A 19,178-nucleotide genomic window follows, 5' to 3' on the forward strand; every position below is an offset into this window, starting at 1 on the left:
AAGTTCATTATCTTGGGGAGATAATTACTCATTAGCTGTTAGCTGTTACATAGATTAATAACCTTAAGGTTAACCTTAATTCACAAAATGTAAAAAATCATTAAAGAGGACATACAAAATTAGCTTAATGCAAACAAAAGAAGATAAAGTACTGTATTTTTGTTTTGAAATGCACTTGTAAAAATAATGGATCAATTAACAAACAATGTGTTCATTTGGCAAAACTCCATCAGAGCATTACCTGTCAGCTCCCTAAACTCCATGATGACAAATGTACTGGGGTTCTGACTCCGGTTAGAGCAATATACAGTGCGTTTGCATACAGTGAGTATACATACAGTGCGTATGCAAATTTAATGAGTTAGAAGAAATATCCTGCAAGCAGCACATAACAAAAAATAGAAAAGAAACAGATACCTTATTGCAGAAAGTATCTTGATAAGGCACAATATGGGAAACAACCCAAACACAAGGAGACAAGCAGTATTAAGTAAAAGTGACCTTAACAGACTAGAGATGAGAGAGATCAAGAAAGAACAAGACAACATGGTGAACAGGCACTTGGGCCTGTCAGAGACTGGCAGCCTGACAGCAAAGACAGGAGAGTAAAAAGGTAAAAAAATCTAATTATGCTTACAATCAACTACAGCAACAGATGGACATGTCTGTACTGAAAGGGATGAATGACTAGATATGTATAAATAGGATGTAACAACAAAAGCTAACGGCTCTGTAGCAAGATGGTGTGATATTGTGAAGCTAGTTACAAATCAATGAGTTCTGCTTGCTATAGTGTGGGAACACAGACCACTTTAATCTACCACTCTAAAGGAAAAGCAGCTTTTTTACAGTGTCCAAAAGTATGGAAATCAATAGCAATACTACACTAACTAAATGAGTATCCCCTAAGCAAATTATTAGAAATACTAATGAAGTTGTGCAATGTAAGGTACAATTGGTTAGCACACTGACTTGTAATGGGCCAAGCAACTCCAGGGCTTTGCAGGCTATATTTGGCAAGAAAGTCCATAGCTTGCCATGCACCAACAGCCAATACTGTGGGTCTTGCCCAGCTCCCTTAAGCGTGCATTGCTATCCTTGAGAATTGTATGACATGTCAAATTCTGGTCTCTTGTACAGGCATTAAGTGAGGAAATTATTCTAAACCCCCAGTCCTTCGTGTTCACAAACAATAGCTGTAAATCTAAATATGTATGTATAAATACATACAGGTATAAAGAATTTATACTGTAACATTGACAAATACATGTACAGTACTTCCATATATGTCACCCTAAAGGTTTCTGTTAATGTTGTTGTGAGATGTGCCACAAAAACAGATATTACATTGCTGATAGCATAGTACTGAAAAGTTAAAACTGTTCTAGAGTTTCCTTTTCCACTAAACTGGGTTTTGCCTACCAAATACTATTTTACCTGTATACAGATTTTTCTAGGTGTTAAGAGTTGAAATATAGTTCTTGCAGCTAATGCATTTAGGATACCTTCCTGCCAAATGTGCTTGTGCTCATTCAACAGTTAGACTTTTCTCTAATGTCTGCAGCATACCAGCTGTATTGTTTTTCAAATAGCCCTACTGAGGGTGTCCTACATAATTGCAATAATTGATCATCTCCTTCATATATAAGCCTTCTGTGCTCTGTTTTGTTTTTGGTTACTATATTTTATAGTGGAATAATACTGTTAAATTCTAGTCCTAGAAAGCTGCTGTCTAGCAGGAGCTAGTAGCTGATCACCAGCATTTTAAAATTTTGCCTCTTGCTCCTCCACCAGATTTTATTTGAAGGGATTGTTTGATTTCATTGGGATTTCCTTATCAAAAGCAAATATTCAAGCTTAGAATGTATATGACGCTGACTCAAATATGCAAGGAAAGGACATGCAGAGGAAGTGTGAAGCATAATTATACCAAATAAAGTCTTTTCGGAAAACTCAGGAAGTTGTGAATGAACCAAATGGAGCTCAATTCTTGCAATATTCACCTTTTTTCAGTTTTGTTTTGGTAGTTTTATGGCTGAAAGCGTGAAACATGAGCCTGATCTATGAATCTTACTGCGTGTCAAGCAGAGTAAACATACCAACCCCCTCACCCTCTCATCTCTTCTCCTACTCATAATCTGCTCACTCACACATTACCAGGCAATCCAATCAGAGTCCGTTTCCAAGGGGGATCCGGTTTTATTTCCCATGCCTACACAAATAAACCAAAACCATTTTCAGTGTTTCTCTGCAAAAAAGGAAAGATCTAAAAGCATGTCTCGCAGTTTCCACGCACTCTACAGTAGTTAGAACAAGATGACCAAGTCATGAAATATTTGGAAGGGAATTCATCCCAAGCATAAAGATATTCATCCATGAGACAACAAGTACAGTAGGGGAGATAATTATACAAGAAAGGAGAGTGAACCCATGTTAGTTTAAGAACTGTGCAGCCAGGGTTTTGTTGAAAATGTTCCATGAACCAGGTGAATCTACATCATGGTGTACCAAATGATAAATAGGTCACCTGATTTTTCTAAAAGAAATGTGTACCTTTTTCCAGTGTCCACACCTCTTCACACAGAAATTGCTCGGAGCCCTAATCCATCTTGGTACCCTGGTGAGCCCTACGTGATGGGAAGTTTCTGTTTCCTCTGCCACAGACACATTTTCTCTTGTTGCTTGCACTTATAGAGACAGCTATCAGGATGTACAGTAGAACTAAGATTACTACTAAGATTTTCTTTTAGAGGGAGCCAGAGGCAGTGAGAAAGATGACAAACTTGAGGGTAGAAAGTTTTGAAAGAACAAAAGAAAACAATCATAGTTTACCAGATCACACATGGCTCATGATGCCATATATTATATGACCTAAAAGTTTTTCACTTTGAAAGAATTTGAACAGAAGATAGTGTGTGCACTGCCTGATGTTTCTTAAATCCTTGTACCAGTGGGTAAACACAGAAAATCTGGCAAACAGAGAGATTTTCAACCAGTTGGTTCCTCTCTGTGTGTGCCAAGTTTATTCACTAATGTCAAGAAAACAAGGATGGGTAAGATAGGGATGTTACTTTAAAGCTCATTAAGATGTACAGTATTGCAGAAATCTCTGGAACAGAACTGACATTCTTATTTGAAGTTCTGTCAAGTAAGTTGAAAGAAGCAGAACTGTTCAACAATGAAACAGGAATCTGTTCTGAATGTTTAGTATTACTGGTACAGTTCTATAAGAGAACAAGTTAAAGAAAATATTTCTTCTAAAAGTAAACTCTTCCACTAAATAAATAAACATAAATGGTGAAGTGCCTGAAATAAGAAAACAAGTATTAGTTGCCTCCAGCTCTTGTGATACAATTCCTATTTTAATATATTTTCCCAAAAATGTTATTAATACATTCCTCATGGACAGACTGCATTGCTAAAACTTACTCTTTTGTGAATTAGCCTGTTCTTTTTACTTTTTATTGAAATTCTCATTCCATTTTGTGGTCATTCTACACTACGTCCTTGTACCTTAAGTGTAGCTGTAGGGTACCTTTAAGTTAAGTGTCATATAATGATTAATTTATAGCATGAAACACAAGATAGTGACCTGGAACATATCCAGTCATTTTCTTTAAGATGATGGATTTGCATTGATCAGTTGTTAAAATTTTAAATATGGATTAAAACTGTACATCTGCACATTAAAATACACACAGCTTAATTCTATTCATTTTGTTCTGCAAAGTACCACATTTTGACTAAGAATTCCCCCTGACTCCCACCTCAAAGATAATAAGTAAAGCATCAAATCAAAGCTGAAATAATTCAAAGGAAAAGTAATCTAAAATAAAAGGTAAAATGTAACTTTTAAATAAACATTTTTTTTCATTTCATATTGTTGACATTACATTCTCTTGCAATAATAGTAACTGTTTAAAACCAAATCTTTTCCATTGACAGATTTTATCCTGAGCAAATTATGTGAACCCATTTGTTTTCCATTGTGTGGATAGGACCAAAGTTCTTCTTTGAGCATCTTTGCAATTGAAGCTACCGAGACATATTGTGCAATAATCCATCTACAATCTCTGTAAATTATTTTGAATAAAAGCCTCTACTAAATGGTTTTCATAAATCTCCTATATAGATAATTAATTTGCTTTAGAAAAATATTTAGTCACAAGTATTAGATCTATAGGGTTTGCTAATATATTCTGTTAATTCAAAAAATTAAATTAAAATTTCCTTTAAAATACTGTACAGTGAAGAGTTGTAGATTATGAGCCATAAATATACTTCTGTTTCTATGGAGAAGTTTCCTGGGAGGCAGGCACTGTCTCCAGAGCATGCTGATAAACAGGGTGGAAAGTAGGAGATTAGAATTGTGGATTGTGCCACAGGAAATTTAACTTCCCCTGTGAGAAAACTTGAACTGAATTTACAACAGGGACATGACACAACATAGTTTGACAGGCTGCATTTGTACCTCTTCAAGAAAGTGCAGATGTTCTCAGGCTTTAGTAGTCTGATCACAGGTTGAACAGAATTGCATTTGTTTTTTACTGATTATCTTATCAACAATTAAGAAATCGGTATACGTTTTATGTACTGTACATCAACAGATATGATTCTTTGTTTTTCAAGTGCCCCTGAACTGCTCTGTACATTGACATAAAAAGAATACTAAAACTGTTTATTTGTACAGTTGCACACATCATCAGAACTAAGGCTTCCTGCCAAAACATACATTTGACCCTTGTTTGCACAGTAAATTTCAAACACTTTATCTGTTTTTGTTCCAACATTGCAAGGACATTATACACAACATAAAGAAAACTAGGGAATTCATATACTGTATGTGTATACTGTACTGTATGTACCTCTATCCAAAAGCCTTATACATCTTAGACTTAAAGGAGTTAAAATATATACTACAGCATCACAAATGCACTCAAAGACTCCACTAATGTTTTCTATAGTTGTAACAGCTCTGTTATAACTACTTATGTATTTATAAGCTCTACAGGTAACTCCTTCTACAAATATGCTGATGACACTACCATCATTGGCCAAATCACTGCTGAGACAGCCTACAGGGATGAGATCAGGAACCTGGTGTAGTGGTGCCTTGACAATAACCTCTCCCTTAACATCAGCAAAACCAAAGAGCTGGTCATCAATTTTAGAAAGTAGGGTGGGGACCACAGCCCTATTCACATCAATGAGGTGGCTGTAGAAATGGTTAGCAGCTTCAAGTTCCTGGGGACCTACCACTGGCGTACACTGATGTTTTTTTTCACACTGCTTGTCCAACTGATTTTTTGTAAGTTGTATGTTATTTAACTTGTTGCTGTTGCTGTTGCTGCTGCTGTTCTGTGTTTATGTTTTTGGTGATTCCTTTAATGTCTTTGTATTGGAGCATACATAAAGATAAGCATTTCATTGCATTTGTGCATATAACAAATAAACTGTAGTAGTTCGGGTGGGTAGCTGCGTCAGCATGCGTAGGTTGCAAAGGAACAAATAATAGGTTTATTCCATGCTGAAAAAAAGAAAAAAGAAAACACAACGTTTCAGCCGTGGAGCCGGAACTCCCCCGGAACTTTAGTGGGGAGCACCTGAAGAAGGTTCCACAGCCGAAACGTTGTTTTCTTTTTTCTTTTTTTCAGCATGGAATAAACCTATTACTTGTTCCTTAACAAATAAACTGAACTGTACTTAATTTTAGAGAGATTAAATTAAGGTTTTTATCTTAAAATCACAGTGACCTGAAACTTAAAAAATGTGATCATAATATCTTAAGGTAAGCTATACATGAGCAGCCAATAAGAATTGTATCTACTGTATCACATTTATCAGTAAAAACGTATTGAAATATTATCTTTTAGTCTTTTCTTTTATTATTGGTTCCATGTTTGCCATTATTTGTTCATTGTCATACCTCCATAAAGCTAAAAGGCTACTTTTTTCACTACAAACACAATGTTCTTCCCTCTAAATGCGTAAATACAATTCATTGATGACCTTCCACTGACATTTGTGAAAAAATACTTTTTATTTAAGATGATAGATCTGTATTGATATCTAGTCTAGAAGATTAGACTCCAATCACTTATTATTAATGCAGGCAATATCCATCACTGAAAATGTGTTCATGCTGTTCAGGAATATTGTATTGTAATCCCACAAGAAAGGTTCTGTACTTTCCAGTTATACAGTACTTTATGTCCTATTTTTTATTTTTCTTCATTGTGTGCACACCATATACCATAGGTTTATGTTTTAATCTCTAGTTTAAAACACTCTACTAAGTGTTGTGCTCTGTAATGTAGTCAATCCAAAAAATGAAGTTAACTCAAAGTTTATCATTCCTAATATCATTATTTCTTCTTAATATTACAACAGTTACCATTATCCTACTGGACATTTGGAAGGGAAACACTCTGGGAGGTTGCACTCGATTCTGGAGGTGAGATGAAGAGAAGCAGTAGCAGAACCGAATGTTTCCCAGGCAGTGACAGGGGCTGTTTCTTCCTCAAAAGTGAAATGTTCGCATCAGAATTCTCCTGGACTCAAAATAATTCAATCCTGCACTGAGTCTCCCAGTTTGTCTGGGCTCAGCCCGCTGCTTAAGTATTTAATGGCATTGAGGTTTGGTTCTCTGCAAAGTGTTCAAGTCTTATCTTATCTCACACTACTATATTTGTCTTTAATTTATTGTAAGTTGCATTGGATGAAAGATTTAGCCTTAACAATATGAATATACTGTATACTGCCTATAAACATTGATAGCATGGTCATGTTTATTTACAGCTTTACATAACATGAAGTATAATCAATTTAGCTGCCTGTTAGCCAAGATTGGGGATTTTCTACACTGATTTCTAGAGCGTTCTTTCATGTTTCTTTGATAAAACTCATCTTCCCCTGTGCAGTACAGTGAAGCACTCTACAGACTAATGGGTTTCTGTGGAGATCTTGAGAGATGCAGAGGAAATGCAAACACACATTTATTAAAACATCCCTTGATTGCTCAAGCAAACTCTTTACTTACTGAAACAGGATTTATACACAGGTAAAACAATTAACAAGGCAGGAATGATGGAGTATGTTTAATTAGCAAAATGAAAATGTTGGAGGAAGCAGGTGATGTTTTAAATGTTACTTTGTGGCTAATACAGCACATTCTTGAGCATTACACCTGATTTGATATGAGTTGCTATGAACATTTCCTCACATAAATTGGGTGAAGCTGTTTATATCCCAGAGTCAGATGAATGAAGGTTGTGAGCTGGGGAGTAGGAAGATAATAAGTAAGATAGGCACTGAGGCCATGTGACCTTATAACTCTAGTGAGGTATTAGGACCCACACAGACCTTCCCCACTGGTCTCACTGACATCCCTTCCAGCAGCATCCTTCTTTCCCAGGAAGGTCTCCCATCAAGGTACTGGCCAGGTTCACACCTGCTTAGCTTTAGTGGTCTGCCAGTTTCCGAGTCTCTGCTGATCCATATTATAAGTGACATGATATTTAAATAATAATGAAAGTTTATTCTTCAGTATCTAAAAAACGTTAATGAAGAAATAGCATTAACATTATATTGATTTTACTGCAGATTGAATGAGAAAATGATTGCTTGGACACATCTATTAAAGAAATATGCCAGATGGTACATGAAATGGTAAGTGTTATTTTCCATTGGAAATTTCCTTCTATGCCAATTTAAAGATGCTGAGAACTAAGATAAATTTCAAATTGTACTCTGGGGAAAAGATCTTGCCACTTTCAGTCCCCTCAGCTTGTGTATACTAAAAAAAAGGTATACACCAAAACTTAAATTCATCCATTCCTTTCCAGCCGTTTTCCACATTTTTACATGCAACACTAAAACACACAAGCATGTGTTTCAGTAGCAGTGACAACAGCCACAAATAACCTTGGGGTTATATTCGATTCTGGCTTAACATTCGACCCACATGTACAGCAAACTGTCAAAACATCTTTTTTTCACCTTAGAAATATCGCAAGACTACGCCCTATGCTATCATTAACTGTGGCTGAAAAGCTGATCAACATATTTGTATTCTCTCAAATTGACTACTGCAATGCTCTCCTTGCACTGGCTTCCAGTCAAATTCCACGTAGACTTTAAAATCCTCATGCTCACCTATAAGGCTTTACATGGCTTGGCACCTCAATACCTGTCTGAACTTTTATCACCCTACTCCCCACCTCGCAACCTCCGCTCTTCAAATTCTGCCATCCTTACTGTCCCCCAAGCCTGTCTACATTGTATGGGCGACAGGGCCTTCTCCTGCTATGCCCCCAAGCTCTGGAACTCTTTGCCCAAGGATATTAGAGAGTCACCTTCTCTAAACTCCTTCAAATCCAGACTCAAAACCTTCTTCTTCAGGAAAGCCTTTACTTAACTGGTTCCATTCTTCACCCCTCTGCTCTTCTTAGCACCACCTCCACAGTCTCCTCTATTGTTATTATTGTATTGTTGTAATTGTAATTGTGTCCTATGTTGTGAAATCTTCTTATCCTGTAAAGCGCTTTGAGAAGCCACCTTTAAAGGCGCTATATAAAATAAAGTTTATTATTATTATTATTATTATTATTATTATTATTATTATTATTAGGCATATTAAAGGTAAATGTAGTATTTTAATTTGCAATAAAATGGATTAACCCACTTGGCTAAAGGGTTAACCTCCTGGCCATAGGACAAGGAGACAAGGAGTGACCAAGGGGTAGCTGCTAATCTGGGGTGGAAAAGGGATTCAAAAGATGAATGCAAGGGAGAGAAAGGGATCATGTACAGTAATTATAATGTTTAAGTGGGGAAATGACATCATAATTACAAATAACAGACAGCTGAAGTTGATTGATCTGGGCAATTGTCATCCCTCACGAACTTTCGTCAAAGATTCCATTTAAATATTTCAACAGATAACTTCAGAAAAACCTCAAATAAATATAGGGTGGACACTCTCTTGCTCTTTACTGGCATTTGTTTATTTAATCAAATAGAGGTAGATAATTTGGATGTCTTTACCTACTGGCTGGTAGCCCTGCCTTGCCAGCCCACCGAAGGGGTTTCGACTGCCAAAGGCCCCCCCATCAATGGATCCATAAGACATCCTGGTTTCTCTATATGTATCTCACCAGACAGGAAGCTGAAAGATAAATCAGAATCAGAATCACTATGATAACTCAGGAGGACCGACATCATTTCATTTGTATTTCATTGAAATACAGTCAGCTGCAATCAGAACTGTATCATATGTGCATGTGTATGACTCTATGTATACATGAATATCACATGTATATGTATATTGTTTGTATATACTGTATTTTGATTTATAAATTATAATGGAGTTTAATTATATTACAAGAAACAAAATATTGTCCTTAGCATCATTCTCTGTAACTTAAACAGTTCACTCTGTGATACATTATAGATACTGTCAAAAACTAAAGAATTAGTATTGCAAAATCAACAGCATGAGTTTTAATGTACAGTCAGTGGAAAAAGCATCAGCTTTAATCTATATCTTTGTTAGCTGGTTCTAATGTACTGTAAAACATCACCTTGTGATAGCATAGCAGCTAATGCAGAAAAAATGTTCAGTACTGTATGTTCCAACCTTTGGAAAGTGGTTCTCATCTTCACTTTCATACATTTTTAAAGAAATACCTAGGATTACCCCTTGCAGATATTATCCAGTGATTTGACAAAGATGAAACTTTCCATCTACTAAATGGGTCAGAATCTCCCCTTTTGTTTTTAATATGTTCTTCACAGGCAATCACAGTACTGTATTTCATTCCTGAATGCTGTTGTGTTGTGTCCTATCTTGCATATGGGTCATCCCATACATTCTTAGGAATAATCTAAGTCAATTTATTATGACATCTTTATCAAAGTGTTTATCCCTTGCTTCTCTTTTGGCTAAACATGTTTTATAATATCTGACAGAATCACTCAGTTAATTGTAAACAACTCAATCCAAAGTTAACTGGACAGTGAGAAGATATAAAGGGCAAGTCATCATTGCCAGAACATCAGATTAACGGTCATGTCACACAGGACAGGAAGGAAAATAAGTCCCCCCACTAACCGCAGTAGGCTAAGAGACACCAGAAAACTCCCTGCTGCAAGTTCATCATAGAAAATGTACACTAATTTTGACCTAGTCTACATTTCACATTGCTTTGACATGTTTCCTGTTATTTTGTCATACTGCAACTTACTGTAGTTTTATGGTGCAAAATTCAATACAGATATCTTAAATGGAGTTTAATTGTCAAATCACTCCTATAGTAACACCTGCAGCATTTCAGATTAAAAAAATGCCTAACATAGATTTAGCATGATTGCATACATACATTGCAACTCCTAATGTCTAAGAGTTTTGTACAGCAGTGTAGCTGTTCTTCATTCCAAAGATTAAACTAGAGCATTTCTAAACAAAAAATATTTTAAATACATTGACATACATTTAAATAACAAATACGTGTAGTTAAATTAAATTATTTATAAAGGATAGAAAAATAGTAACAGCAGTCAAAACCAGTGATGAAAGGAGTACTAAAAATAATTAGTTATCTAGAATCAGAGAAGTGTACAAGCACATTTGTAACCTGAATAAACAATTTTAAGAGGTTTCCTTTCAGATTTCTTATTTAAATTGTTAATGTAAAAAATATTTAACATCTCCATCTCCCTTTTTGGTCACATTTTCCATAAACTAGCATCTGCTGACCAACAGATATTATAGGACACAAGAAGATCTTTCAAAGACATAGACTGATGTCCATCAAGTGATGCCTAATCTGAGAGTCGAAGTTAGTCTTTCACTTGTTGGTGCTCAACATGAAAAAACTGTCATTCAAAAAATAAAATGAGAAAAGAATATTCCGATATCATATATCGATTTCTTGGTTTAAAACAGAAAAAAAAATGTGTGCATGGCAGTTTGCCTGTATTGCACAAATTATTGCAAAGAAAATCACATTAAAGGCCAAGCATCTGTGTTTGTGCTCCTGTGAGTTCTGTGACACAAACTGGCATTAGTGAGACAAGGTAAAGGGGTGGTGTGCATACATGTATGTGCCAGGCTGTCACCATTAGCTGCAAAAGGGAGGCGTGTGTGAGTGTGAGTGTGTACCTGTGACACGAACTGACATTAGTAAAGCCAGGCAGAGGGCAGATGTGTGTAAATTTGTGCAAGAGTGTGTGCAAGTAGACTAAGGTGACATCAACTAGTATTATTCAGAGAATTAATCAAGCTTTAAATCAAATTTACACTGTGCATAGCAGCCGGTCTAATTGTCACACCATATGAAAGGAATGAAATGGAAAGAAAGGCTCTAATTGCACAAGGAAAAGGTTAATGAATGGAGCACTCCTCCATAGCAATTTGTTTTCTGTTTCCTTTTTCAGGTTTGCCCCCAGTAGTTGGTTTGAAAGCTCTTTCTGCTAAGCAGATCAGAGAGCCCGTCATGATCTTTCTATTATAAATAGCTGAATGGAGGTGATGCGTTGTGACAGCTTAGCACTGTGTTGTGACCTCAAGGTAGAAGAATACTCCCACACCACTACAGCACATACTGTTGCAAGGGCAGTAGTATCCTCAGCAACAATCACCCTAACTCTCACAGGACAGGAACCAAAATACAACCCCCCCACAGTAGACTAAGAGACACCAGAAAACTCCCTGCTGCAAGTTCATCATAGAAAACTAACACTAATTTTGATCTTGTCTACATTTTACATTGCTTTGACATGTTTCCTGTTATTTTGTCATACTGCAACTTAGTTTTATAGCACTAGTTTAATGGTATCATAAAAATCACATTTAAATGGACAGAAGGGATGTAATTGTAAAGAAGTTGTGAGTTTGTACTGTTACATAGTATTATAATGGGCTAGAATAGTAAAACACTGTGAAAAATGTGGTCAAAACACAGGAAAAATAGTTTCATGGTAGATCTGTGGAGAAGGCATTAGATAATGGGAAGAAACAAAATCACTGTGCTTAGTCAGCCTAGGACACAATGTATCATTGCTTTGGGGGCTAATTTAAAAACAAATGGAAAGCAGTGTGCTTTGTCTAAGCTAAAAGATTTGTACCATCTGGTTAAATGAGCTCAGGTAGAATATAAAAGGGTATCAGGGTGTGAATGAGGTGATTAAGGTAGCCTCAGGCAGTTTCGAAAGACAAGTCTGGAAGTTCAGTCTTTACATGTAGAACAATAGTTGCAGTACCTGATCGCCTGTGTTTGCTATTGAAAATGAATAAATTAGAGGAGACCCTTGTCCTCTCCCTGTCTACAAAGCTAAATGTGGACACAGTTTCAGAGCCACATTCCCACTGGAACACAACCAACAGTTCTGAATGTGTGATCAGCCTGCTCATAAAATAGAAACTGCAATATATGGAGATGTGTACTGTAGCATGTTCAGCAAATAAAATCTGTGCCTGAAATGAGCTGATGCGTGTGTTTGGGAATGAAGTCATAATAAATAGAATGATTTTAAATCAGCAGTATCCTTTTTTCTTATTGAACATACATTATGTTTTATTTTATACTTACAGTAGGTTGTTTGTGCTTATGTTGTGCATGCAAAAAACAATTAGTTTAAAATTATTATCCTCTATTATGTGTATATGAAGCATTGGATTATGAATTATTTCAATCCATAATGTAAGTAAACCCTCAAGCAAATAAATCTATATATAGAACAAGAATGTCTTTTATTCATTTACTTTAAAAGTCACAGCTGTAATTAAGCAGACATGTAAGAGTAAAATATCATTCATAGATTGTGTTATATTTGGCATTTTGTATCAGTATTATATTTGGACATACAGTAACTGCAGTATTTTATGAATATTAATATCAGGAAAATCTATAATGAGAAACAAAATTAAAGGCTTTTGATGCATCTGTCTAGAAGGTATGATTATTGGGCAGGATGCCAATAATTCTGCAATTAATGTTTTATCATGAAATATGACAAATGGAAAAAGACCTGATTTAGTTGGGATGGAGAAGTCAGTTCCAGTCTGAATGAATTGTAAACAGACCCTCTTACTTTTCCTAATGGACTAGTTCTCTAAGAACAGGCCCATTCCCCAGAGAGGACAGGAAAAGATCAGTTTAAGAGCCTTGTTTCCAGGTCATGTGGGAATGTAATCAGATTAATTATTATGTAAGGAAAGATTAATTACTTCTGGCAACCAATAAGCACTTTCCTCTCTTCCTAATGTCAAGCCTGTGAGAGGGCATCTAACATGTACCACCACACCGACTTGACTCTGTCAGATGAATTGTCACACGTTTCTTCAAAAATGGTATCCAGCAAGAGGTGACATGAAGTCAAATTCATTGGTCAAGAAAACCACAAGCAGATGCTTATTCAAAGCAAAATACTTTCCCATAATTAGATGCCTCCTCCACCTACTGTAGCATGCTCCCTCCTTTAAAGATATTAATAGAAGCTTTGTCAGCTCATACAGGCACACTGCCAATGAGGTGGCTCTGGACCCCTCACATATAGGAGATAATGGCAGTGAGGGGGCTTATCTTCCTAAAAACATCTCTGTCACCCGGTTGAATAAAGAAAAAAAAAACATTTCAAAATGTCATGTTTAGAATTCATTCTTGCTCATTCTTTAGAGAAATGTGTCCCCATTCTAAAAGCTTTTGTTCATTAAATAAAAAAAATCATCTACATTTCACCTTTTAATTGAGTACAGTTTAAATGAAGTCATCATCATTGTCATATTTGTTGTCTGACTAACAAGACCATTCAGGCTAATTGTTGAATGATTCTGTTTGTGCCCAATACTTGGGTGACAGTTTTTTTTTTTAATGTGACACACTCATATTACCAGTTTGAAAGCCTGTCAATAGAGAAGAAGTGGGATAAAACTGATGGACATATCTCTGCTGTTAATGTTACTGCTTTTCTTTTCTTTGTTCATTTGTATCCTGATCCAATAATTGTAAAATATGTGGGCTTTATAAAAGATACTGTAACATAAATAGCAAAAATGCACATTTCAAAAAACTACAAACAATGGTCCTTTGGACATCAAACTTTTTGATTGTTATAAAATGTTCCTTCATTGTAAAAAATGTGTAAGAAAACATAGCCCACATAATCTTGATAAATATTCTAACATTGAAAATGTTAAAATACAAAATAACAAAATATAATCTTGTCTTGAGCAGTTGAGCATTACTTGTCAGTAATATTTTAATGTATTTTTACATGCCATACGACAACACATGATTTAATGTTTAATTTCAATATACTAAAATAAGATGTTACTACATATTTTTACAAAAAATATAAGAATATTAGTGGAACTCACAAGGACTGATAAAACCACTGATCTCAAAGATCAAAGTTTCATTTTTCACACAATTTCACACATACAGAATATATACAGTACACTGTACATTTGATGCAAAATCCACATATATGTTTTAATACTTTTTAAAATGATCTACAGTATGTGTGCCTGTGGAACAAATTTCACTTAATGAATTCATCTGACTACCTGTTGCAGCACCATGACTAATCTATTAATGAATTCAGTCAGAATAGATTGCAAAATCTTCACAGAGATTAAAGTAAAGTAAATAAAGCCAGTGGCCAGCAGCTGATTGAAGGTATTTAATGAGACAAGGCAAGACAAAACTGTGCTTTCCAGTTGCCACTGGATTCGAGAAAGCAACTTGGAAGAGCAGGACTGAAAAGAACAGTAGTTATCTGCATGCTACAAGACATGTCATTTAAAGGGTATTGTACAAACTCCCTGGGATGGAGCACAAAAAAAATCGTAAGACTATCACAGTTAGCATGAAAATTGTTTTCCTCTATCTGTATAATTTTACAACCTGGAATCAGTTTTTGTCTTTCCTAACAGCTCCACAAGTGCTGAATGGATTATATAGCCTATTTTCTTCATACATTTTAGAAATAGGAAACCACCTCATTCTGAACCTTACAGGTAGTATATCATTTTGTGTAATGTGCAACATGGGAATACAGTAGAGCACCTCTAGAGATGTGCAGTTGTGAAATAATTCTTAATATTAATAATTCTAATAATAATAACGGAACCATGAAGCTCAATTTGGATAATCATCCAGAGTTATACAGTAGGAGCAGCTACAGTACTGTATCAGGTTTGTTGCCTCTGCCAGCCTTAAATGGGTTATAATCATATTAATAATAATAATAATAATAATAATAATAATAATTGCTTACACTTATATAGCGCTTTTCTGGACACTCCACTCAAACCGCTTTACAGGTAATGGGGACTCCCCTCCACCACCACCAATGTGCAGCACCCACCTGGATGATGTGACAGCAGCCATAGTGCACCAGAACGCTCACCACACACCAGCTATCAATGGGGAGGAGAGCAGAGTAATGTAGCCAATTCATAAATGGGGATTATTTGGAGGCCATGAATTGGTAAGGGTCAATGGGAAATTTGGCCAGGATGCAGGGGTTACTCTCCTACTCTATTCGAGAAACACCCTGGGATTTATAATGACCACAGAGAGTTAGGACCTCGGTTTTACGTCTCATCAGAAGAACAGAATTAATCATTTATAATTTATATGGGGTTCCCAGTCTCTCAAAGAACTCCTTTTCATTCTTTCTTTTCAAGCCATGTCAAATTTCTATATTTCCATATGCCCTAAACACATTCCTAGGAATACTGCATACCCTTTATTGTATTTCAGCCTCAACATGTGCCTTGCAGTTGCTTTAATTTATATAAATAATGGCCTAATGTCACATAAATATACTGTGAACTTCAGGGGTTTAGATGAATCTTGGATTTCACTGTATGTCGCCCTTTACTCTTGCCTAACAAGACCACAATACTCCTGCTGTTCTGAAAGACCCTAAAGGATGCAACAAAGGAGCAAACTGCACATGTGCTTTCACACTTTCAGCATGGTACAGTAGAACACACAACAAGGAAACTATTCTTTATGTAGAAACATAATTGAACCATTTCACAGAGAACTTGACAAGATAAATAGCAGTGTGTTCTCAGAGGCTTGGGCCTCACTATCCTTCCTGCTCCAAAAATACTTGAAGCTTTACAATATTACAGAGAGTGGGAGTAGATCTTTCTAAAAAAAACAACTAATGATGCTGATGAAGGCAAGTGATGTAGGAGATGTTAAAAAACTATTTATTCTAACTTACTCCTACTGAAAGAAAATTATTTTTTTTTCTATCACAAAATTTACCTTCAAACTTTCTTTCATTTTTTAAGAAGTTGAGACAATTACATTGTTCAAACTATCACTAAGAAATAATAGTAAAATGCTGACTGTCCTTAATATATAAAATGTGATACAGTACTTATTTTATTTGAAAAATTTGCCTTTTTAATTGCTTATTGCCCATGAAAATATCATGAACTATAAGTTATAATTTGATTGTAATGAAGATAATTTAATTCATTGCAAGTAGTGATAATGCAGTAATACAGAAGTATATATTGTTGTACAATATAATTTCTGTGCAACAGTATTTCCAGAGATATGTGCAGTTGTACTGTATATATTTTTTTGCAAATAAAGTTGTAATGACCAACTGAATCCCTTCAAGTTACCTTAAATTTACATCAAGACTGTTACTGCAAAGAGGACACAGAGGTGACATCAAAATTTAAGTTGAAGAAAAAACAAAAATAGTTTGAAAAAAAAAAACATTTGTACTATAAAACCAGAAGCTGGTTATTAAATAAGAAAAAATAATGTAAAAGGCACAAAAAGTAGGTACATAAGAAATGTTACAAATTTATGTTATGAGTGGTACCTGTATGTAATATTATTGTAGCTCTAAGTCTGTAATTCATGTATTTCCAAATCTTTCAATAGCAGAATTATAATTTCTTATTATCATTTTGTGTTTTTACAAGTATTTTGTGCTGTACAAATAATCAAATAATCCTTTCATTCAGTTACTCAGATAACATGTCCCTGTAACAATATATGTAACAAAAGATTTACTGATGAATGATGACTTATTTGGTTTTGACCAATAAGTCTAATTTCTGTAAATGAGCAACATCACAACAAAAATTAAATCTTAGTACATTATAGACCCATCACATAAACATTAATGGATTGATGTAAAGTTTTCAGGGATTATTTGCTTTCTTATAAATAATGGATTCCCATAAATCACAATGAACCAGGAAAACAACAAAGTAAAGAAAATGTTATTGTACAAGTAACATATAAGCATTTCCATTGGGTGCAGTAAATTATTTGGTACAGCACTTAACTCACTTAACATTCCTTGAACATGAACTTAACTGACTAAAATTCATGTAAACCTTAAAAACCTAAATATGTACAGTATAGGCGTTTATTTCATATCCATGTTTTTTTAAATGGATTGTACAGTATATTGGTATTGCATTTGAAGCCTGTGTCATTCTGATTTCTTCAAACTCCTACAGGAGCAGTTTGAAAAATAACACTCTTAATTTACACCATATTAACTATAACATAAACATTCAAGATAGAATACCCGATGTGAATTTCTTTTTCTAAAATTCAATTTTATTTCTGTGCAGCTCTATATTTTATGGGGAGCATCCTGTTGAAGTTCTATTTGTACATAATTTATAAAAATCTCATGGAGAGATATTTAATGTGGCAGCTTGGTGCTGTTCAAGCCCATTTGTGACATCCAGGCTATTTGCCCATTTAGAATGCTGGGTTCAGATCTGAGGGCATGTGAAATCTTCTCAGTGGGAGTGAAAATGTTATTTCTGTTCTGAAACATTTGGGCAGGTCAATAGATGCAACCAAATTGTACTGTATAATTATTGGATTGTTCATTCTCATACTAGCACATACATATGCATGTGATTACTTATTGATTGTCAAGCTACAGTAATATTGAATGGCTTATAGCGTGTATACATTTTACAATCCAGGTAGATACAGAGTTAACGGATATTGTAGCCTCTTGCAGATTTTCTCTCAGAAATCCCACATATTTTCACTATGGAAAAAGAGAGAATTCTTCCAACAAAGGTCTTTTCTAAGTGTGCTTTTTATAATTAATTGATATTCACACAGTTCCTAATCTGGTTTTCTAGGAAATAACAGAGTTTCATAAATCCCTCTTTTTTTTTCAGTGGAATATAGAGCTAGGGGATTCCATTCATAAAGTGAAAGATGCACTTTCATGAATCGTGCATTGCATAATGATGTATTCTAGTATTCTGATTCTATGTTGACAGTGATTGGTCAGACTACATGATCTGTAGGTTCCCCAGCTGGAGTCTGTTTGCAAAGTAAAGGCTACCTTTTTGGGACAAACACACAATTATCTACCCATCTACACATTATCTGCACTGTGTAAATGGACAGTGTTTAGTATCATTCTTACTTAATATGCAGATTGAGAGCAAATTTCTTATTTCTGCTTTTTTACAGTCCTCAGGGGCACTGAACATTCTTTTAGATGCAATAATAATGAATAATAGGAAGATGAAAAAGGACAGCAACAAAAGAAACAATAAAAACTTTTCATTTTTTAACCATTCTCATTACCGTGAACAAACTGGAAACCCAACAATGATTATTATGTACTGTATGTTTGAACCTTATCAGCCAGAAGCTTGCATTCTCACTAGATTTTAGTCATTGGGTTTAAGGAAATGGGAATACCATCTTTTCCTATCTCTCAGGGATGTCAAAATCATGAAAGCACACCACCTAGCTAAACTGGGGGCAGTTTTTCAGTGGATTCTAGAGGTACTAGGGTTAGAATTTGCTGGGTTAGCATGGTTTCATTTGCAACACAATACAGTTTGGAGTGAAGTTAATTCTTGATATTACGAGGAGTTTCGTCGACATACTTCCCTGTTTCTACAGATCTGTAGGACATAAGATTCTAAATGCTCCTGAGAACTTACTTCATATGCATGGCTGAAAGAATGTTTTTGTTCTGAATAATTTGGTTTAGTTTCAGGTTAGTGATAATGGTGTTTTCTCTCATTACAAGGTCATTGAAAAATCATGGAGCCACCTTACAAAATGAATAAAATACACTTTGTTTTGCCTGCCAAAAGAAGAATGACAAACAATTAGGTTTTGATAGTGTTTACATTATTT

The 19,178-nt window shown here is 35.1% G+C and overlaps 1 protein-coding gene across 3 annotated transcripts in view; it reads right to left on the minus strand.

The window, feature by feature from the left end:
• Window positions 1–19,178, minus strand: part of tsnare1 (T-SNARE Domain Containing 1) — a 221,091-nt gene that overhangs the window by 179,460 nt on the left and 22,453 nt on the right. For all 3 annotated transcript variants that reach the window (XM_069194987.1, XM_015357115.2, XM_015357114.2), the window contains exon 2: window positions 9,046–9,166. In XM_069194987.1, the coding sequence (XP_069051088.1) occupies window positions 9,046–9,130 (85 nt within the window). In that variant the 5' untranslated portion in view covers window positions 9,131–9,166. The remainder of the gene's footprint in view (window positions 1–9,045; window positions 9,167–19,178) is intronic.

The sequence above is a fragment of the Lepisosteus oculatus genome, chromosome 10, assembly GCF_040954835.1.
Source record: "Lepisosteus oculatus isolate fLepOcu1 chromosome 10, fLepOcu1.hap2, whole genome shotgun sequence".
NCBI classification, from domain to species: Eukaryota; Metazoa; Chordata; class Actinopteri; order Semionotiformes; family Lepisosteidae; genus Lepisosteus; species Lepisosteus oculatus.